This window comes from Salvelinus sp. IW2-2015, linkage group LG9 (genome assembly GCF_002910315.2).
Source record: "Salvelinus sp. IW2-2015 linkage group LG9, ASM291031v2, whole genome shotgun sequence".
Lineage (NCBI taxonomy): Eukaryota > Metazoa > Chordata > Actinopteri > Salmoniformes > Salmonidae > Salvelinus > Salvelinus sp. IW2-2015.
Genome location: NC_036849.1, coordinates 5,028,069 through 5,051,441, shown reverse-complemented (window position 1 = coordinate 5,051,441; position 23,373 = coordinate 5,028,069). Strand labels below are relative to the sequence as shown.

At 41.3% G+C, this 23,373-nt stretch overlaps 1 protein-coding gene across 1 annotated transcript; it reads right to left on the bottom strand.

Moving 5' to 3' along the window:
* Positions 1 to 6,028: 6,028 nt before the first annotated feature.
* On the bottom strand, positions 6,029 to 8,386 carry gsc (goosecoid). Its single transcript, XM_023994056.2, has 3 exons — positions 7,893 to 8,386; positions 7,141 to 7,400; positions 6,029 to 6,791 (listed from the first exon to the last, which is right to left on the bottom strand). Exons 1-3 carry the CDS (start codon positions 8,206 to 8,208, stop codon positions 6,642 to 6,644), a joined length of 726 nt encoding a protein of 241 aa, XP_023849824.1. The 5' UTR covers positions 8,209 to 8,386; the 3' UTR covers positions 6,029 to 6,641.
* Positions 8,387 to 23,373: the final 14,987 nt, after the last annotated feature.

Below are 23,373 nucleotides of genomic sequence, written 5' to 3'. Positions count from 1 at the left end.
CACCACCCACACACACACACACACACACACACACACCACACACACACACACACACACACACACACACACACACACACACACACCACAACACACACACACACCACACACACACCACACACACACACACACACACACACACACACACACACACACCACACACACACACAAATGCCACCATTGGAGATGATAAACAAATACTTAATTGTAAGGATCCTTTATAGCTGAGTTTAGCGCCTGAAAGCTCTTAACTACTGTAATGTTCTCTCTGACCAGCCGTGTAATTACATTGCCTGTCACCACACACATCGCAGCACACCAGTCATCGACTGACTTCTATTAGTCAGCGCGCCCCCTGCTAAACGCGCTAAGGAGCTTTAAATCTGGGAGCCAGCAGGTCAAGCCTAACCAACCGCTGCCACGTTCACTTATCTCAAAGGTGAACGTGGTGCTCGTAAAGTTTGAGACAACTCCCCTCTGGGCCAACGAGGTTCAGAAATCAGGGGCTATTCTTGTTAGTCTTAAAGACCTTAGAGAGAGAGAGGGAAAAAGAGATAGAGAAGGGGCAGAGAGAGAAAGAGAGAGATAAAAGAGAGTGAGAGAGATAGAGACCGAGAAAAGAGAGAAAGAGAGAAATAGAGAAGAGTGAGAGAGAGAGAGCATAATGTTTTTGCTGTGGCCACCACACGCCAAACCAAACACACATGAGTAATTTGGATGAGGTATACCTCTACCTAGTGTGTGCTTTTCTGCCCCTATTCATGCTGAATGCTGGGGTAATTGGGGTGTGTGGGTGGGGCCCCGGGCAGACAGGCAGGAGATGGGGAAGGGACTAGTATACACAGCTAGGGGCCGAGGGAGGGAGATGAGGAAGGTTTCTAGTATACACAGCTAGGGCCGAGGTCTGACCACTGAGTTACCACCGTGGGTTGAACTCAGCCACCCCACAGGACCTGGGGAGCAGGGAGGCAAGGACGGATGAGGGAGGTCAGTGGGGGGAGTGTTGGAGGAGGTGAAGAGGGGGGGGGGGGGGGATTTAGGGGGAGTGTGTGGGGAGTCAGAGGAGAGGACAATTCGACTTGATGAGAGAGGGGGAGGGAGAGAGGGGGAGTGAGACAGAGAGCGAGAGAGGGGGAGCGAGACAGAGAGCGAGAGAGGGGGAGAGAGAGCGAGACAGAGAGCGAGCGAGAGAGAGAGTCCAGCACAAAACAAAAACAAACACCAAACCACACGTCATCCCAGTGAAATATGGTAATAATATAGTAGAAAGTTTACATTTGTAAAAATATGCATTATTTGTCTTAACTTTCATTCGGAGGTCCTGCCTGCCATGATGAGGCCATTTTACAGTACATGTATATGTCTATGGAAGTGGACCACAGAGCAGGCCAACACCCTTGTCTATCATTCGACCGACCAGGGAATCCACCCAAGAGCTGTCAGTCCAGAGGCCAAATCACCCAGCACTATGACTCTCCAGACCCCATGTACTAATAACATGATTCAGAGAGCTGGGGCCCTCAGGGCTGATACAGTATGATACGGAGAGTATATACATCAGCTTCCAACATCACAGGGTAGAGAGAAAGGCTTATGTAAGAGAAACTTGTCCACAGAACGGCTGGACCCGAGAGCCAGAGAGCCTAGCTCTCACTTCAAAACATAGCGACACTTCTGAGGGAAAAATAGAAAATAAAGAGAGAGGTTTTCTCTAAACGCTTGCAAAGGAGCAAAGATTTATCTTCTCTGAGAGTTAACTCAATACCTAATTTGTCTTGGACTCCACCTATATTTTTGCAAGTGCCGGGAACGATGCATAAAAGAGGTCCAAAATAAATGATAGTTTCAGAAAAAAAAATTGCATTAAATTTGTGAAATAGAAAATTACTGCTCATGAAAAAAAGCATTGATTAATGACTGTGGCTGGCCTTGTGTTTTGTATATTTCACTGGCGCCCTGCACTGCAACACTTTATAAATCACAGCTGGACATACTGTATAAGGGATTATTAGGAATACGTGGTGTGTTTCATGGTCTATATTATGGCCAAATGTTTAAGTACCTGCTCTGGACCTCCTGTAATCTGTTTAAACAGTCACTTTAGGAGTCCTGTAGTTATTTTCCCCATATTAAATCTATCTCTGGAAATACTCAACCAGATAGTACCTATCACAGAATTAAATATAACTTAAATATAACAGAATTGTAGGATCTTTTTGGTACCTATCTTGGAAAAGTTGGTGGGTTGGAAAATCAAACTGACCACTTGGAGATTTGATCAGAATAATTATGCCCTAGATTGAATTATTAAAATTAGATTTAAAACATAATGATTCGTTTAGGGATTAATATAGTAAATGCAGGAAATGTTACTTGATGATAGTCTTAGATTATGTAGCAGTAAAATACTGAAGCTAATGACAATCATTAGCAAGACACAATCATAAAGATGAAACCATTGTTGCACACATTGCTTAAATGATTATAGTTATCCCAAAGGACTAATAAAATGTTCACATAATGTAGACTTTAGGAATTTCCATATTTCTATCTAGGGATTAAAATGTGTTCAGAATCATTCAAAGGATTCCACATATTAGATGATGGCGGAAAATGAAATCTGAACTCTCTAATACAATGCCTGTATATTTATTGCTATCACACTGTCCTTCCAAAATATAGAGAAATATAATGTGTACCAGTTGCCATCCACACTGATTTTAAATGACAGTATCAAAACCTGATAGGTACTTTCACTGCACTCTGATATATACTGTACTTTCAATCTACACTGATAAAAAATCCATATCTGTCATCTTTAGACCAAATAATATTCCTATATTGTGTCTATGTATCTTCTATTACCTTTAAATACCTCATCTACAAACTGAGATGCAAAACAGCCTGGTGTAGACGCAGGGCACACAGCATGGAAACCCGTTTACATTACCCTCATATCAAATCCCAGCTTGCCCCTTTAAAAAGAAATCAATGCATTTCAATATAAATCAACGTCAGTACCTGCTATGCCAAACCAGCACATGGGTAAAATTGAGGATTGTGGAGGGTCTGTCGGTGTATATATCATGATTTTATATGGTGTCATTTCCATGAGGTAATGACAGGGGTTAATATATTTGATTTGTGTGGCGTGAACGTGTGTGGGTCTGGGGGTTCTGTAAGGAGTAGGGACACACCGTGTGATCAACACTCTTAGAAAGAATACCCCTTTTTGGTTCCAGGTAGAACTTGGTTCTATATGGAGCCCAATAGGGTTCTACCCAGGCCCGGCTCTATGATGACATGCCTGAGGGGGGCATTTTAAGTCACAACTAGAATTGCTTTTGAGCCCTATAAAAACAAGATAGATTGGTCCTACTGCTGTTCAAATGTACAATTATGTATCTGAAATGTAGCCATACACATCAACAAACGTTGTTTTATATAATAACACAAGAAAGATATGTGCCACGCTGCAACAGACAAGCGTATCCGAAATGCAGCCGTAGCTGCCGTAGGCCTATACATAATTTGCGTCTACCAACACGCACAACTCAACGCCCTACCTGGAACCAAAAATTGTTATTTAAAGGGTTCCCGTATGGGGTTCAGGTTCTAGATGGCACTTTTTTTTTCTATATATGTGGGATCTTAATTTGAACCAGGTAGCTACAGCAGGAAAATAATAATGCAGCAACAGGAAATTAGAATTTTTATGTGAATTATTATGTGGATTAGAATGAATTTACATTTTTTTTGTAGGGGTTGATACATTTTTCGTTAGGGCAAATCAAGTCTGAAATTTGAAAGTGGAAATGACAAACCTTAGAAGTCTTATTAAACCTTGAATACACTAGACAAAAGTTTGCATTTCCTGCCATGAAGGAAAATCCCTGCAACAACAGGATGATCAAGTTAAGATGCAGCATCTGTAAGAGTGTACAGAAAGGTCAAAACAATTATGACTGCCTATGACGGATATTATAATGTCGTTTGTAGCTGTAAGACAAATACTACAATGTCCTAGCATTAGGGGGCTATAGTAAAGAGATACCGAAATGGGAGCTTTGAAGCAGCTCCTCATAGCATTTTACCATCTTGCTGTATAAGCTCATAAAAATCATACAAATGTAAACCATTTTAAAAGTCAAGTGGAGCTGTTTTTTTGTGAAGGGTGATTTGACCTTGGAAGACGGAAAATATAAATCTCTAACTCAAAATTCCATGACCTAGCATTGCTGTTAAGTATGGTATTGAAATGTAAATTGGGGATGCATTTCTGATCAGTTTTACAATGTTTCATTGTAGGCCTATGGAAATAAACACTGCACTTTTCAACGCTAGGCATATATAGATATAATATAACACAATTAGGACTAACATCAATGGTAATACACCGAAAATAATTGGTATTTGGTAATACACCAAAACGTAAAATAAGTGAGTAACACCATTTAACAACGTAAAAATGCAACGCCTTCCCATGTACACTAGTTGACACTGTTAGATATTAGGGCTGGTGTAGACATGGGGGAATTAAGATAAATGTTATAAATTGTGTATGACATAGACATACTGATAAGCTTTGACTATCACTAACATGCAACATGGAAAACTGTTTGAATCAGGTATGTAAATCGCTTTGAATTACAAATTAAAGGGGCAATCCGGGATTTGTACAAACATTTTTTACACTCCCAGCATGTTGTGGGGCTGAAGTTTAATTCGTTATTTTATTTTATTCAAAATAATTCACCATCGAATTTGATTACCAGCCCTCCCACATGACCGGTATTATGAGCTACCTCTGGTGTGTATGACAATGCTTCTGTATTGCAATGGATCTCCCTTATTCTGTGTGAGAAAACATTACTTGAGAAGCTGACCCATCATTTGGGGCGGCAGGTACCCTAGTGTCTAACAGTGTCAACTAGTGTACATGGAAAGGCGTTGCATTTTTACGTTGATATAAGGTGTTACTCACTTATTTTACGTTTTGGTGTATTACCAAATACCAATTATTTTCGGTGTATTACCATTGATGTTAGTCCTAATTGTGAGCGTTGGACTTGTAACCAAAAGGTTGCAAGATCGAATCCCCGAGCTGACAAGGTAAAAATCTGTCGTTCTGCCCCTGAACAAGGCAGTTAACCCACTGTTCCTAGGCCGTCATTGAAAATAAGAATGTGTTCTTAACTGACTTGCCTAGTTAAATACAGATCAAATGTGTACAATATCTTGTCTAAAACGGTTGATTATTTACTTTTAGTGAGTTATGTAGGATATTTAATCTCGTCTGAGGTGAATTTAGGTTGGTAGTTTTGGGATTCATTCCTGATCAAATTGTTAGTTATTCGATCACCTGTGAATTGACAGAAAAGGTAGATATATCAATTGGTGGTGTAGTCCACTGGAACATAACTACCGTTATCATTAGGCTACAAAGACAAGTGTTGGTTTGTCAAATTCATGAAAAAGGCAACAAAAGAAACATATAGCCTATGTTATGAATATTGTTTTGATGACACACCTGTTGTTTTGAGTATGTTGGTGATAGATTCATCTTTGCTGTTGTAAACGAAATAATGTGTGCTTTTGATAATCATTTTTGATACGTTTAATTAAAGGGGACAAAAACACCTCGTGAACAGTTTTAGTATTCAAAAATATATATTTTCTCAGGGTATATTTTGCCAGATCCAAGGTTTCATTTATGCGCATGGATCGAAAATAATTGAATGTGTTTTCTACCAAAACGACACATTCTAGTAAATGTTATAAGAAGACTAGAAGCTCCATATTAACTGTACCATTTATGACTTCTCCGTGAAATAACACATTACTATGCAAGCATTATTTCCACGCAAAAAGGGTGTCTTTTGCAGTGCGTCTGTTTTTCAATTGACTTGCATCTGGGAAACAACCAACTTTAGCCTAATGTAAATCTATAGCATTTTAATTTCTAAAACGACTAGATAATATTATTATAAATATAAAAAGACATGCATTGAAAAGAGACAAACGAAATAGAGATGATTCAGATATGATTTAATGTATATTCATTCTTACTGTAATTATCGTTAATTGCAACATATAGACAAAACGTTTCAGTCAAATCCCCAAACACACCTGTAGGTATAGTAAAGAGTTGACAAATATACTTCCGTCCATTTATCTTATAAAGGTTGCTCCCGTCTAGTAAGCTCTAAAATATATTCTCCCATTGATGTAGTTTCAGAATATTCTTTGCAGTAAATCGTGATGATGAATAGACCACGCAAGTATAATAAAACAATATCAGATTTATAACATTTAGTAATATCCATATGAGATGTCATGTCAGATCGCAAAGTATTGAGACACGCCAGAAAATTGGTCCAGGCTCCTTGCACACCACATCTTCGAGATGGTATGCATAACATTAAACTTTAAATTAAATATAAATAGCCTACCCCATAGCAATAATAAAAGTAATATTTACTATACAACTGTGCAACATCATGGCAACACATTTCATTACTTCAGTCCACATGACATTTACACTATGTACAAAAAGTCAAAATCTTGTATGTATTGGTGTGGATGTGCAAGATTTGCGCATATATGCAACCAACGGTCTTTTCTCGTTTGGCGTTAGACCAATATCAGCTGTCAGAATCCACGTCACTTTTGCTTTCCACGGTTTTTTCTGTGGGTATTTTCGTCGATTTGTTCCATTTCTGTGAGTTTTCAGATTCTTCCGAGGACGACCTTTTCTGCCTTCTCCATTTCGCTCGTCTGTTTTTGAACCACACCTATGCGAAAATAAAAGATACAATATTTGTAATTTGTATGAAATATTTGTTAGACCGTGTTGTAGAGTAATTGTAAGGTAATTTGGGCTTAATCGAATATATTTTTGGCACTAGAAAGACGTGAACGATTGCTATTACTATGTGCGTATAACGCTTGGATAGAATGTGTCCTTTCACGTAGGCCTATGAGCGTAATTTGTTACAAGGTGCAACGAACGTTCTGTGTTGATACCCATATTTTTTTTATTAAATAATGGAGAGATTATTCACAGATATTCTGAAAATTATCGCAGACTAATGTGTATAGGGAGATGGAGCGCCAGCAACACTGGCCGGTGCATGCACTCACCTCGACCTTCTCCTCCCGTAGATGCACTTTCCGCGCGAGCTGTTCCCGTGTGCCGACGTCAGGGTACTTGGTCTCCTGAAAAAGGGTTTCCAGAGCCTCAAGCTGCTCGTCGGTGAAGATGGTCCGGTGTCTCCGCTTACGTCGGCAGTGGAGCTGGTTCAAGAGCTGGAGCTCGGTCCGAGACAAGGTGCCCACGTTCATATAGGACATCATCTGGTGCGGGACGGGAGAGATGAGCACCGAGCCCGTGCTGTCATAACCTGCATGAAGAAATAAATAAAGATTAGATTACATTAGGGAGAAAATTCCTCAATGAGGCAATTAATTTCGCACCACACCCAATGGGCCTACAGACAAAATCACAAATTATCCAAACGAAAAAACAACTCAGCACTAACCCAAAAACAACACTTTTACACATGTATGACATAGCCTACTCATCCCATGTTCCCACCTACACAAAGTTTAGTATACAAACTATTTCAGTTAATACGTAAAAGTTCAACTGAATTAGAGTAGGCTATACCACAGATATGCTTCTTAGATAGGCTCTATAGGCACCAAAATGACTGTCTTTGTAATGTTGTGCAATGGGCGCATTTCTTAAGTTGTCACACCAACCAATCTACAATATATCTACCATCCCCTATAAACATAACGTTTTAACTTTTAAGTGGCATTACCGACAGCGTTATATTGTCCATCACCAAAGGAACATGCAGCGTTTTTACATTTTAAAAGGGGTAACCTACCTGTTGGAATGCATGGGCACTGTTGCGAGCCGAGGTTCGGGATAGCGCCGCAGCACGCAGGGCCATTGGGGCCCTGCAAATGCAGTTGTCCGTAATAATAGTTATTATATCCTATTCTAGTCCCGTTCACCGCCTGCATCCCCGGGGGAGAAGGTCCAGTTGCGTGCGAGTAGAGTCCATTGTAATCGGTAGCAGTGTAGATGGAATCCGTGAGGTTAGAGAACACCACTGGGGGATTCCGATGGAGGAGCACCGAGTCCTTGCAAGTGGGTCTCCCGGCCAGGATACTGTCGATGCTGAACATACCAGCGGGCATCACCGATACGTGAAAAGGGAGATAAAATGCGTTGCTTTTTAAAAGTCCTAAATTCGGTGTAAGTCGGGAGAAAGTCCGTAAAAAGTTCCTAAATATGGGTCATAACATCGAGTTTGTTGACTTTGGCGTGTTTCTCTCGCGTTGGACCGACTCCGGTGGATGCGTTCAGACTGAGGCTTCACTAACTTGTTTTCGTGGTCCACTTGAACTCCAGCCCGATTATATGCTCGGCTGACGTCACCGACCAGTTGCGCCTGTGCTGGAGGAGCGGATGACAAACCGAGAGCAGAGATTGGCTGATTTTAAGTTTACCTCACAACGGTGTGAAAGGCACAGATATGTGTATTGAGAATTAATTCAATTAAGTTAATGCGTACTATTTGCAGACTTTTGAAACAAACCACCCAACTCAGTGCTATGTCAGCCTTGAGAGTTAATTGTAGGCTACAAGGTAAGCTAATCAGGTTAATTTCATTGTCCGCAAAAGGATTGGTAAACGTATTCCCTGTGAAATCATTAACGTTGTGTGTGTTTGTGTGTGCACGTGTGTGTGTGTGACTCTAATCATCTTTTTCATTTTATTAACAGGCCCAAGTTTGACAACATCCACACGTCTCAAGGGTCTACCTTTTCTGTCACCAAAACCCAAAATAACCACCGCAAATAACACCATAATATAGATCCCTCCCTTCCATTCTACACACAATGAATAAAAATACAAATATAGGCCTATAACATTTAATCAAATATATTCCATTGCGTATGAGGCTCCGGATCTCAGTCTGTGTTGCTGCATGTTATTTGGGAAACAGTCGGTCTGACACGACCATCACAGAGCTCACCACGGGAGATAGTCGTGAAGAGATTATCTCTGTTTACTCTATCAGCGGGGCTATCTCGATGGGTAGGAAATCGTGCGTATTAACTTTAAACACCTCCACTAACTACTCGTTCCATGAACATATTACTCTCGCTGTGATAAGATAACGGCCATTATCGCTTCTATTCTCAGCGTTAGAGAAAACTTATTACAATTACACGCCTAATCAAATGAAATGCAACGGTGGAAATGAGGCGAATGTTACTTCAGAGCGCATATTTCATTTAGTGAGAATGGACTGAGGAGCTGGAACGTCTATTCTGAGTCCCTGGGTTATCCACTTCGGTTATAAAACGGGTTTTACATTCAGGAGAATGTTGATTGCATTCAAACTATCAGTGATTTTTGTTGTTGATAGATTTAGGACTTAGGAGTGGTGCGGACACGATTCACCTAGAATATAAATATAATAATGAACATTGTACAGACAATTACGCCTATGTAGACAATGTAGACAATGTAGACGCCTATATAGACAAATGCTAAAATCATTTAGGTTAAATTAAACGGACCAGGTTAAATTAAATATCACATAAACCTCTTATCTTAGTTCAATGTATTGTATTGTTCATTAGATTTGATGGAATGTGTAAGACTTCATATAAATCAGTTTAAGCAATATGCCTACCAATGAGATATTTACAAAATACAAACAATAAAACAAATGAAAATCCCTAAACATGAGTATAATTTACATTTCAGGTTAAAAACAGGCATAGGCCGTTTATGTTGATTTGCTCATATCAATTAGCCTAATTGATGAACACATCTGCAATATATATATATATATTGATACCGGATGTTTATGCTATTGCACAAATTGTGTTATGTACACGCACAAATTATGTTTAAGGTTGATTGGAGTTGAAAGAAGCACAGTCTTAAAATGTGCAGACTAATATTACTTCATGGACATATGATTTTAGGCATCACACTTGGGACGAATTACAACCACGTTCATATTTTATTGTACGTGAACGAGACGATCATGGCATGGTTTTCCTGCCTAAACATTCAGTCGAAGATAACAATACGAAAAATAGCAGTTCTTGATCAAATAGCTTAGTCTAACCGTGTACCATCCAAAAAATGATCACAAAACAATTCTGGAAAACAAAACATCTAAAAAAGTATATTTCCATGTAGGGGCAAAGATTTTTTGACGTCAAAGTTCTCAGAGGAATGGAAGTTCAATTATCCCACTTAATTATCTTCTTTTAACGGTATGAGCTTCGGACTATCATTCCGAGGTAAGAATAGTGTTTTGTCGAATAAATAACTTGCATGTAGGCTATGTGTATAAAGAAGATGCAACATAATTGACAAAGATGGTTCCATTTGTAGGATGAATATTTTCCTATTTTCAAGCAACTTTAGGCTACATGGTGAATTATGTATTGCAGCCATCGTAATGGCTTGTTAAAATGTCGCCTAACTTATTTTACGCGAAAGAAAATGGAAAAAGATCATGGGTCTTTGAATTTTTCTCCAACGACTAGGGTTGAAATTAATTGTTTTGTAGGCCTAGCCTACTGCTTAACTTCATGTATCATTCTGACAGAAATTGGCCTGTAGCCTTTTGATATGTAAACATTTCAGCCTTTTATGCGTTATGAAAAGGCACTTGCACTTTAGGCTCTGCTTTGCAGTCACTGTAATTCAAAGCAAGGAAAAAAACGGGCATATACCGTTATTATTTTCTCTCTTTTTATACATTTCAACTTCCAAGTGGCAGTGAAAGGAGGGAGTCAAAAGGATTGCTAAAACGAAACGGCCATTTGAAATGAAAAGCCGCGAAAGAGGTATGAAGGCACCACTTACTATCTGAATAGATGGCGTCAATCACTGTGGTAAATGGTGGCCCCGTGGACAGCACAGACAGGCATGTACAATGGGAGCCCCTCTTTGCCGGCATCTTTATATATCAGGGGCCTGATCTCTAAAACCTGTTTAAATACAGCAAATCAAAAAGGGACTTTGTAATGCAACCACATTCAAGCTGGGATAAATAAAACGCAGTGAAAGGCGAGGCTCTCAGCATTTGAGTGGGCCTATGAATCATGTATTAAGAGCATTTTAAGAGCACATGTGTCACTATAGTGGCTGGTTGACATGCCACAGTATATGGACAACCATCTATTAGGAAAAAATAGATAGAAATATTGTTGTGAAAAAATAGTGTTTTAAAAAAGTCTTCTACATATTACACCGAACCACTATATAAAACAATCCTGAAATACACAGTGGAAAAGAAAATTCATACATGCACCTGGAAGTGTTTGAGTGGCACCTGGAATGGGCCTACCAGTACTCCTTGACAATCCAAGCCCTGATGTTCTAAGTCAAGACTTTGGTCAAATAAACAGGCAGAGCACATAGCACTGTGGGACTGATGCATCAACATTGACTCTGATAATCAGATAATCCGTGTGTGTGTGTGTGTGTGTGTGTGTGTGTGTGTGTGTGTGTGTGTGTGTGTGTGTGTGTGTGTGTTGTGTGTTGTGTGTGTGTGTGTGTGTGTGTGTGTGTGTGTGTGTGTGTGTGCGCAAAGTGCTAGACGCATACATACACAGAGCCATACACAGCCAGGTGTGCGGTGCCAGACTCAACGCTAAATGTGAACTGGTCTGATTGGATTCATTGTGTGGAGACAACTTAGACGACTGTCTATTGTCCCAGATGTGGATCCGATAGGGGGAGTGTGTCTGTGTCTGTCTGACTGTGTGTGTTGGAGTGTGTCCTGTGTATGTCCACAGTGGAGTGTGAGTGGATGAGTGTCTGTGGAGATCTAGATGCATACACACTTACAATTGCATTTCTAGTCATTTATCGCTCTTATCCAGAGCGACTTACAGGAGCAATTAGGGTTTTTACACACACACAGACAGAGTCATACACAGTGTGTGCGGTGCCAGATAGTGTGTGTGTGTGATTATGTCCTGTATTTGGATGCAAGGGCCACAGCCACAGGCCAGCCTGGGCACAGGATTAAGAAATATCTCTCTAAATCACATGTATCATTTCACATACAGCCGTGGAGAAATCCATATTTATTATACATGTCAGAGCTGTCATGTGCAGGGTGCCCGCTTTACAGTGTTACAGTGTGCCTTTTGTTGGATCACAGAGGGCTGCGTTCAGCGTCACCGGCGATGAAACCCATGTGTATGTGAGAGTCGAGCAACAGTTCAAGGACACCCCGAAAGCGTCTGGGAATTGAACAAACCACAAGTGCTGCAACCCGGCCTGCGCAGATGTAATATATGCCACAAACATCATACGTTCCCCCTGTCACAAAATGTAGTTATTGTCCACAAGCATGTTCCTCACACATGGAATTCAACTAAGCCAGAAACGTAATAACCTCAATGTCTTGTAGTGTAAAAGCCCTGCAGGCTACTGTAAAAGGACTGGCACTGACACGTTATCGATGCAATTTCCGTTCAATTGACAAGCCTACAGATTGATACAATATTATATTGATCTGACACAGATTTAACTTACACTAGATTACTATTAGTTATTTGGTGTCTGATTAACTGTGACATGCTCCTCACAAAGCATCATAGGCTCTGTTGTTTTGAATGATCTCTATCAAATGAATACAATATTGTATCAATCTGTAGGCTTATATTCAAAACAACAGAGCCTATGATGCTTTGTGAGGAGCATGTCACAGTTAATCAGACACCAAATAACTAATAGTAATCTAGTGTAAGTTAAATAAGTCCCTAGTAGTGATTGTCAAATGTAAATTACATTCATTCTCATTGTTTGGAATAGCTATATAGATAGAATACTAAGAGCTGCCCTGATTTCAATCCATCTGATACAATGTTCCATCCGATCCAGTAATACACGGAGGCATCTGAGCAGCATCCATTTTGTGGTGGATTGAGGAATTCAGATGCTGAGTACAAAAGTGCCCTGTATGAACATGTTGGCCTATAGGCCCGTAGACATTAAAGAGCGGGGGCGTTGCGAAGAGAGAGTCCCTCCCGCCTGTCCATCTTCAAAATGCCAGTGTAGACACGTATTGAGCCGAAAGCCCCTCCATCCTGTGTCCAGCAGTCATTTTCGACTTAAACGGTTTCAGTCACTACTAACATCAAATTTCCCCAAAGAGCCTGTCAGGAGCCAGAATTGGTCCGCTCTTTATTTCAGATGTTATCAATCATTCATTATTGTGTGAATCCAGCAGCCAATCATGGTAATTAGTGATTAAAAGCAGCTCTATGTGGTGTGATGCTAGCACTAAGACTGGAGTGCAAAGCACACAAGGCTAGAGCCCTGCCTGCCCGCCTGTCATTTGACCATAGCTGAGTCCCAAATGGCATCCTACTCCCAAAACAGTGAACTAATTTTGACCAGAGCCATATGGGCCCTGGTCAAAGGTAGTGCACTAAATAGGGTGCCATTTGGGATGCAAGCCATGTGTCACGTCAGGAATCAGAAACGCATTTAGGCTACACTTTGCAGCAGGGAGCAGGGGGGTGAAAACCAATGTGCTGCCCTCCCCACCTCCTCTCCTTTCAGCTGCGCCTGGTCGCCCTGGCCGCCCGGGCAGAAAGGTGCTACTTAACATGCTTCAGAATTGCAAGAATTTCAAAGCAGTTCTAGAAACCATGGCAGAATCATAATGGAACCTAGAATTATTCTATCAAAACAGTCTGCAGCGAACGGATATGACACGGATGGGTTGAATATAGCATATTAGAACTTTAACCCCACCACCTTAACGTCAGACTGAAATACATGCGGCACTTTGATTTTCACATGGCCACATCTGATTGCCATTTACATCTATTGGGATCATTTTTTTTTTTTTTACTTAAATTAAACACAGATATTCCTTTACGTTTCTACTCGGAAATGTCCTGCACAATCATTTCAATGAGAACACCCATGACTGCAATTATGTTTTCATTTTTTATTAATACGTATTTGAATAATTTGAATAGATATATGTAATACAGTTGGGTATGCGTTTTTCTAAATGGAATATGAAGTTATGACAAGTTTCATCTTTGGTGTTGTGATTGTGTGCAGGGTTGCTTGTGGTTCAGTTTGTCTATTAACACCATGGACCGTGACAGAGACAGATGTACAAGAGGCATGTCTGTCTGCCATAGGAGGGGGCTAGAGGGCTCACAGCAGTGTCTACTAGCAAGACACCCCTCAAAACACTGATCAGCCCAGAGGGGCAAAGTATCACACACATGCACACATACACAGAGAGACAGAGAGACAGAGAGACAGAGAGAGGGAGTGACAGAGCAGAGAAAGATTTGAAGAGCTGAAGAAATACAGCACATGAATCCTCCACCAATCAGTGGATAGGAGGTAATAGGGAGGCATTTGTGGCACAGCCTTTGTCTTCGTCTCCTTGTGTCAGGGCTAGTTAGTGAGACCAGACCTGGACTACAGTATAGACAGAAAGTACAGACAACCAGGCCGAGACAGCCACCCTCAGGTTAGCCCCATGTACCGTAGTGGCACTACACCAAGTCCTCTGGCTTAGGACGAGGAGAGGGAGGAAAAGAAAGCGTAAAGACAGAGAGAGTTCTAAAACAGAACCATATTGTTGTGATCTGGGGGGTATTACCCTGAGCTGAGCACCTGGGCTGAGTTGGTTGGTCAGTCTCCTCCTCGGCTCTCGTAACTCAATCTTTCAGCTTAGCTCTGTCTGTTACTGGTGGTGGTCTCCATTAATCCAGTACAGGTGCCAAAGATCCTTACAATTAACTATTTGTTTGTCATCTCCAGTGGTGGCATTGGGAGGATAGAGAAAGTGTGTGTGTGTGTGTGTCACATAATAAATAGTAAAATCTTCAAGAATTTCATTTTAAAAAGTCATAAAGAAATCAAGTTAAAAGGAAGGAAAGAAACAAATCATGTTTAATTTCTTTATTTTCTTCAATAAAGGGATACAAATTCATAAAAACTTTGAGCTCTTTCTATAAGACGATACCCCACTCAAGTCCTCAGTCACTTCTAGCCTCTGGAAATTAGAAGATAATTTCAACAGGGCAGCCTTTGTGATTTACAAATAATTTGACGTGCCAGCTAATAATCTTTAATATCCACCGATGACAGAACGGAATTAGCCGCATATTTTCTTACAAACATTCAATTTTCTTCCTGGTTGTGTAAGCCTGGGCCTTAATCCGGTCTTTATATGGCCTTGCAGTATTAACCCTTCTGAAACACCCACAGCACAGAGGCTCTTGCTGCCTGCTACTGCCAGCCACTCCACTCCATTCCACGTCGCTCCGCTCTTCCCTCCTTTCTCCTTTTCTCTCCTCTCCTTTCTCCTCTCCTTTCCTTAATCCTCTTCTCTCCTCTCCTCTTCTTCCTCCTATTCTCTCTCCTCTCCTTTCCTATCTCCTCTCTTCTTCTCTCTCCTCTCCTCTTCTCTCTCCTCTTCTCGCTCCTCTTCCCTCCTTTCTCCTCTCCTTTCTCCTCTACTCTCCTCCTCTCTCCTTTCTCCTCTTCTCTCCTCTTCTCTTCTTTCAATGCTCCTCTACTCTCTTCTCTCATCTTCTCTCTCCTCTCCTCTTCTCTCCTTTCTCCTCTCCTCTTCTCTCTGCTCTTCCCTCCTTTCTCCTTTTCTTTTCTCTCCTCTCCTTTCTCCTCTCCTTTCCTTAATCCCCTTCTCTCTCCTCTTCTTCCTCCTATTCTCTCTCCTCTCCTATCTCCTCTCCTCTCTTCTTCTCTCTCCTCTCCTCCTCTCTTCTTTCTCCTCTCCTCTCCCCTTCTCTCTCCTCTTATCGCTCCTCTTCCCTCCTTTCTCCTCTCCACTCTACTCTTCTCTCCTTTCTCCTCTACTCTACTCTCCTCCTCTCTCCTCTCTCCTTTCTCCTCTTTTCTCTCCTCTCCTCTTCTCTCCTCTTCTCTTCTTTCTCTGCTCCTCTACTCTCATCTTCTCTCTCCTCTCTTTTCTTCTCTCCTTTCTCCTCTCCTCTCCTCTCCTTTCTTCTCTCCTCTTCTCTACTCTCCTCTCCCCTTCCCTCCTTTCTCCTCTCTTCTTCTCTCCTTTCTCCTCTACTCTCCCCTTCTCTCTCCTCTCCTTTCCCTTCTCCGAGGCTCTGGGGCCACAACGCGCCTGGCCTGTGTATGCTACACAAGCTCGGCTCAACATGCCTTTTGTTGAGCCGCGGGGTCCAGCGATGCAGCGTGCCAGCGAGACGGGTTATTCGGGAGCCTGAGAATCAATCCAGAATTACAGTTAAGCTATGTAATAATGACCATCATTAGACGTAACTGGAGTGTGGAGCTAAGGGATGGATTTGCTTAGAAACCCCTCTCCCGCTAATAACCTACTGTACATTCTTAGGGAAGTTGATCACATACATAATTTAATAATCCTGGAAATACATATTAACATTCCCCATAGCTCTAAACTGTCAATGATTTGGCCTCTGGCGCATTGAAAGGTCATAAGAGATTAAGCCCTTCGGTCTCCCCCAAGTTTTAGGGAGTCAAGTTGCGTATTTCCCCCTCTTTCTCAAAACCACACTCAGAGAGGGCGAAGCCTTTCACTGAAAGAGATCTGTGTAAAATTGACTTGTTTTGAAATCATTGAAATAATCAATGTGATGTCTTATAATCAGTAAGACAAATGTTGTTCCTGACATGAAAAAGCATCAGAAACTACAGTGCTGGGGATATGTACTCATTTACTCTTGTTCAGTGTATGGACGTTTGCCATTATCTTATCAATCAACTGTTTCCTTCTAATGGATGGAACTCGCTCACCATATTTACTTGATAAAGTCAGTTCATGCCTAAAATAAACGGAACATTCAATTATGGCAAGCATAACTGTCGTAATAAACAATGCATGGTAATGCTTTAAACCTTTAGTCAACCCATAGTAGAACCTATCAAATTAGACCACTCTCGGTATGTTGTTATTGGCACGAAAATGCTCTAGATTTGATCTCCAGTTGGGTAATTCAATAAGAACAACTGCATTTTGTAGTTATAGCCGTATGTTTATAATGCTGTGGTGCATTGTGGTTAATGTAGAGTGTAATGGGGGACTTGTGTTTTTTCCAGGAAGGAAGAAGTTTAGAAAGTCCTATTTTATGATCACGTGACGTGTCTTTTCATGTAAGGATGGGACAACCTTTTCAAATCAGAAATCAAGAGACACGTGTTATACAAATATCAGATACCTACTCACACTAAGATTAGTCATAGTAAACATGATGTATACTGTAACAAGTTCCCTACAGGTAAAGATTGGATCTAAAAGCCTCACCCTTTTCCACTAAAATGGTCCGAATCAGATATACAGTACAGGCTTGACATATTCCTACAGACAGTATGATTCCACCCCAAATGGCACCCTATTTTCTATATAGTGCACGACTTTTGATTAGAGCCCATAGGACTATCTAGGGAATGGGGTGCCAATTGGCACCGTATTGTTACTCCCTGTGGGTCAGCTGCTGTAGATTTCTCTGCACCTGCCGCAGCAGCAGGGACCATCTCTATGAGATGGAATAGATATCCAGTCAGATCAGGACTCTACAGTGTTTCTGAAAGGGGGATCAGGGACCAGGGAGGTATTTGTGTGACTAATTGGCCTATATCTTGCCAGAGAAAGAATAGCCATTGGCAGTCCCCTGATTCAAGCAGCAATTTCTAGAGGGTTTGAGTTTTGAACTCAAATTTGGTTTCATTTCCTCTGCACTGATAGGAAGGAATGAAATATCCCCATATCAATCCTGATTAATTTCTATACATTCAGCAGTGAAATTCAACCACTCGGCCCAGCCAGGTTATAGGGCTAAGCAGGGGGACATGAGGATAATGTTTCGAGTATTTTGCTAAAGAGACCTCATCTAGTACATTATGGCAGAGAGTGGAGTGATGCTATTTTGAAAATTAAAAGTCAGCATTTTAGGTTGCATTTCGATTCCACAAATAAATTAGTCCAAGTTATATTAGTTTGTTACTAACACGCTAGCGCTGAGTAAAAGAGACATAATTCCTTTAAACTAGGTTCCGAACATGGGGGTTAGTGCTTATTATTTTCTTCCTACACTATTGTTGGACTGTTTGACAAGTAGATAACTGTATTAAAATTAGACTTAGACCGCTGGTGCTGACGTTTAATACCTAATGCAGATTGCAACCTTCAGATCAAGATAAGACGCCACAGAGACATAGCACAAACAACAGTAGACCCAATATTATTAGTCCATGCGTTCAAATAGTTTCGCTTGAGTTTGGGCCAACAGTTAGTCAGGAAAACCCAAGCAGCAATAGAGACCAATGATAATCCTGTCTACCCAGTAAAACCCTCAGGGCCCTCTATGGACCTAATCCCTATGGAGTTTCCAAATCACTAATCTAATCTACTATCAATTAGAAAAGGATAAAGAGCCTGGGTAATTCATCTGACAATAGAAGGAGCTGGGGAACAAACTTATTTTAGCACTAAACCTATCTTGGCCATTGGTTCGCAGCTGGAGAAGGGTGTTGAGAGGATGAGAGGCTTTATTGGCCTGCTGGGAAGGTGTATAGAGGTGTAGATTAAGACATTTCGCTAACAACAGGTCCAGGAACAGTTAGTGGTGTTCAACTCATAATGGTAAACATGCAGATTATGGATGAGGAGAACTGATCCTAAAGGTGTGACAGCAGTGTAAAGTACATGTACGTGGTCAGTGAAAGAGAATGAGGCCAGCGATTTGTGGTTAGGCTTTCGACCACAATCATTGGACATACATAGACCTCTCTTTCTCACCGCTTGTCACAAATAATCAAACCTACTCTTAACATCCTGGCTGGTTTGAACCAAGGTAGATGCTTTAAAACTGCACTCAGCATACTGCGCCATGGCAACAGGGCTGAAGACGCTGAACGGACGGGTGGCGGGCGGCTTTGGGAAATGTGGCGTTTAAGACACAGTAGATCTCTGGAGCTGCACCACCACTCCCCAGGCAGGCGCCTCTACAGACGAAGCGACAGTCGGCGTACTCGAGTTTGACGATGATTGTTTTCAATGCCCCCCCCCMCCCTCTCACCCCCCCCCCCCACCTTCTCACCCACTCCCCCCCACTCCCCCGTCTCTGCACTCTGTCATTTGGAACAATAATAAACAAGTTCCGAGGAGAGCAAAAAACCTGCTGAAATCTATTACTGGGAACAGTGTGGTTATGGTGGGGAGAGAGAGGAGTGCGAAGGGGAGCGTCATATTCTCCCCCCTCTCCTCTCGCCCACTGCAAACATCAGTGTAATTTCCAGTGCCATGCTGATTCGGGCCAGGCTTGCCACACACTCTCCTCTTATCTGATCTTAACGGGTGGTCTCTGTTCTCCCCTCATTTACCTCAGAGTCGCAGATCTGGATATCTTCTCCACACCGCACTCGGTTTGGGGATTTCAACTGTACCCTGAAGAACTATTGGAATTATTTTGAAGGGGAAAGGGAATATGTGTGGTTATTATGGACTGGAATATTCAATATTCCCCCTTTAAAATGTAGCTAACCGGGTTCTCTTTTTGCCTGATTGGTAGAGTAATACACTTTTTTTTCACAGGATATTAGGTATAAATATGTCTTCCAGCTGTCCACCCTGCACATGTGAAATCTCATACCAAACACACAGAAGGGCCTAGTAATGAAATGAACCAACAAGCTAACAAAAAGGTAACTAAACCACCATTACTTGCTCATAAACTTTAAATGGTTTTGACACCACATGGTGGACTCCATTACAATACTAAATCAAAGAGGCGAATGTGATCTGGGAATGCAGGAAGTTAAGGTTCACCTTGCAGTGAACCAAGGTGGCACTAATGCACGTGTTTCTATGACACGCAGGCATAAATGTGCATGCTTATGAACAACACCCCCATTTGTCTTCCAGTACCTGACAGACAGACTAGCCTCGCTGATTAAACCTGTCCAGTCCACCAGACCTCCTGGTCCACATGGAAAAAATTTCAAAGATTTTACTGAGTGACAGTTCACATAAGGAAATCAGTCAATTTAAATAAATTCATTAGGCCCTAATCTATGGATTTGGCATGATACAGATATGCATCTGTTGGTCACAGATAACTTTTAAATAATGGGCCTCACAATGGGCCCCACAATGGGCCTTAGGAACTCGTCATGGTATCTATGTATATTCAAATTGCCATTGATAAAATGCAATTGTGTTCGCTGTTCGTAGCTTATGCCGTCCCATACCATTACCCCACCGCGAGCATGGGGCACTCTGTTCACAACGTTGACAACAGCAAACCGCTCGCCCACACAACATTCTAGTTTGTCTTTTTGTCCAGTCTGTTCTGTTCTTATCTGTTTCATTCATATCAATTGGATGGAATTTGTTTGATATTTTGTGTATAAAACTTGATTTGTATAAATGTTTGTTTTTAACGTAAGACACTAAGTTCTGGAATGATATAGGAGAATTTGATTTGTTTGAGGAAAATGTAGCCTATGTTAGTACGATGTTATGAATACAAATATATTGTTTTACAGACAACAAGTAGAAGATGGCTAGGTAATTGGTTAGGAATATTTGATTTGTTTGAGAAAAATGTATGATATACTATATATATACACACACACACACACACACACACACACACACACACACACACACACACACACACACACACACACACACACACACACACACACACACACACACACACACACATTATATCTATATACGATAAATAAAATATAGAACCTGGCTAAATAACTGGGCTGCATATTTGTTGATCTTTACAGATGACATCCCAGTGAGACTGCATGGGAGTACCAGACCCTGTAATGGCTCAGTTGGTAGAGCCTGGCGCTTGTAACACCAGGCGCGTGGGTTCGTTTCCCACGGGGGACCAGCACACAAAAAGTACAATAATGTACGTAATCCCTACTGTAAGTCGCTCTGGATAAGAGCGTCTGCTAAATGATGTAAAATGTAATTGAACAGAAAATATATTGGACTGACAAAGAAAATATTTTTACAACGGCAGGCCTTTTTAACACATCCATACGTCAAAAGAAGCAACAGAAAACTTCCCTCTTGGATGTTTAGAGAACCTTTTCCCCCTCAGACAAATTAAAGTTAGAGGCGCACAGCACATCACACACACTCTATCCATTATACAGGGGTTTCATGTAATAGCTGCATAACGGCTGTCCACCATACACTCAAATGCATTTGAGCTTTCATCTCATGTCATGGCAGCCTCACGTTACAAACATAAGAATTTAATAACAGCTTGTCAGCAATGAATCAAATAAAAAACCTTCCAAATCAATTCATTCATTCTCTGTATACCTCATGAATACAGTTGTCTGTCAAAACATGCAATTCTCTATTTTGTGAATATTATGCTTGGCTTGACCTTGCTCATATCAGATTATATCGATAAAGAAAGAGAAGATGAATTGGAGATAGAAAATTAAATGGGGTACCTCCTGCCATAAAGCTTAATTTGTTTCATACTCATTCATTACATGTGTTCCTGGTTACTGTATTTTTTGCTTTTGCAGCGGCTGTTATTATTCTTTGCCACAGAACCTTTTCTTTGGTTTAGAATAAATTATACAAGCATTCCCTGAAGCATTAGGCCCTTGTTTTGTCAAGACTTTGAGAATGAAGAAATGACTTGTTTGCCAAGGTACCATTTGATAATCATGAAATCGGATATTTAAAATCATCTCACAGTGTTACATTTTGTAGGAAGGGGACGGGGACAGGGCAATAGTCTAAATGGAGTACACATTGAGTGCTGAAAGAGAGTCTATACTATATAAGATACTATTTAAGTACTAACTACTATAAACAATGGATACATCTCTTTAAACTAAAGTGATGATACTGGATAACAGTTAGGGATTCCGTATTGCTTCATTGTTCTTTTTGCAAAACCTGGAAAGGAGAAATTAAGGGTGACTGTCTCAAAACAAAATAGCCTGATTAAGATAATTAATATTAATATTACCTAAATATGTCAATGGGTGGTAAAAATCCAGACCAATGAAAAAACTGAAGGCCCATCAGATTTTCAGCTCAGGTTGACTATTTCCATTTCCCCCTCAGAATCCACCCTAAGCTGGATCACAACTGCAGTTCGATCGAGTACAGGCCTAACTGAATGAACAACAAAGATGGAATGCAATATGACATTTTATTAAATAGTTTGTGGAATGGCCTCGTCTCAGAGGGAAGATCCTCGGAGCCAGATGATGTGATGGCAGGTAGACCTATGCAGGGCTGCTGGCATCGAAATGGGAAGTGGATTCCCCATTTAACGTGGATGAGAAGACTATAACGGTCAAGTTCTGGACAGGAAGAGTTTCTGACAAACAAAGAGGTGTAATGGGTTCACACTGAAAAAGACGTTGCATAAAGCTTACTTCATTATTCAATGCGTTTCATTATTTTCACTGCATCAGGGACAGAGTACACGGACGTTTCGGTTTTACAGCACTCTTCAGTGCGTGGGTATACTTTTATTTTAATTCAAAACAGCATTTGTAAAGAGCTACAGATGAGCAGCAGGTGCTTCTAATCAGGGTTACCATTCATCTACCAATCAAGGATGTGGCTTTTCTGGTCTACCTGTATACAAATTAGTCACAAAGAAATACATAATTATAGGGTATGGGAGCGGGGCCCCGAAGGGCAACTCACAAATCAATCGGCCCAGGTGTTCGCTCACCTAAATACAATACAGGAAGAGTTTCTGACCATGACAGAGAGCTGTATCTGCAACACTACTGCACTCTTCTTCTGCCTGCCATGAAACCAGTAGACAATGGAATATGGTATGGCCTAAGGAGGTACAAGCTCTGGACCAAGAAAGGAGCCGATGGTGAAGCTGTAGAGATCATCAGCAACATTATGCTGGGGCCACACAGCAGCAGAATATTCTACCCAGGACAGACCACCCGCTGCTAAATCTGTAATGCCATGGACCACCAGGTGAAGGATTGCAAGACTGTCAAGTGCTGGAAATGCAGTGAGTTCGGCCACAAGTCCAGAGAGTGCACGCGTGAAAGCAACAGAGCAAAGAACAGTGGAAGGGCAGCAGAACCTAAAGCGCAACAACCAACACAGCCAGCAGATGAGCCCGAAGAGTCCCAGATTCCACAGCACGTCCCCAAACAAGATGAGCAGCAGAGATGTGAGGAAGAGGAGGACAAGAGAGCGGTGAAGAGGAGAAACACGAACCCAAGAGCAACAGCCAGTCCTACAGCCAGTCTGACAGCACACCAGAGAGCAAGAGTGACGAGGAGAGTGA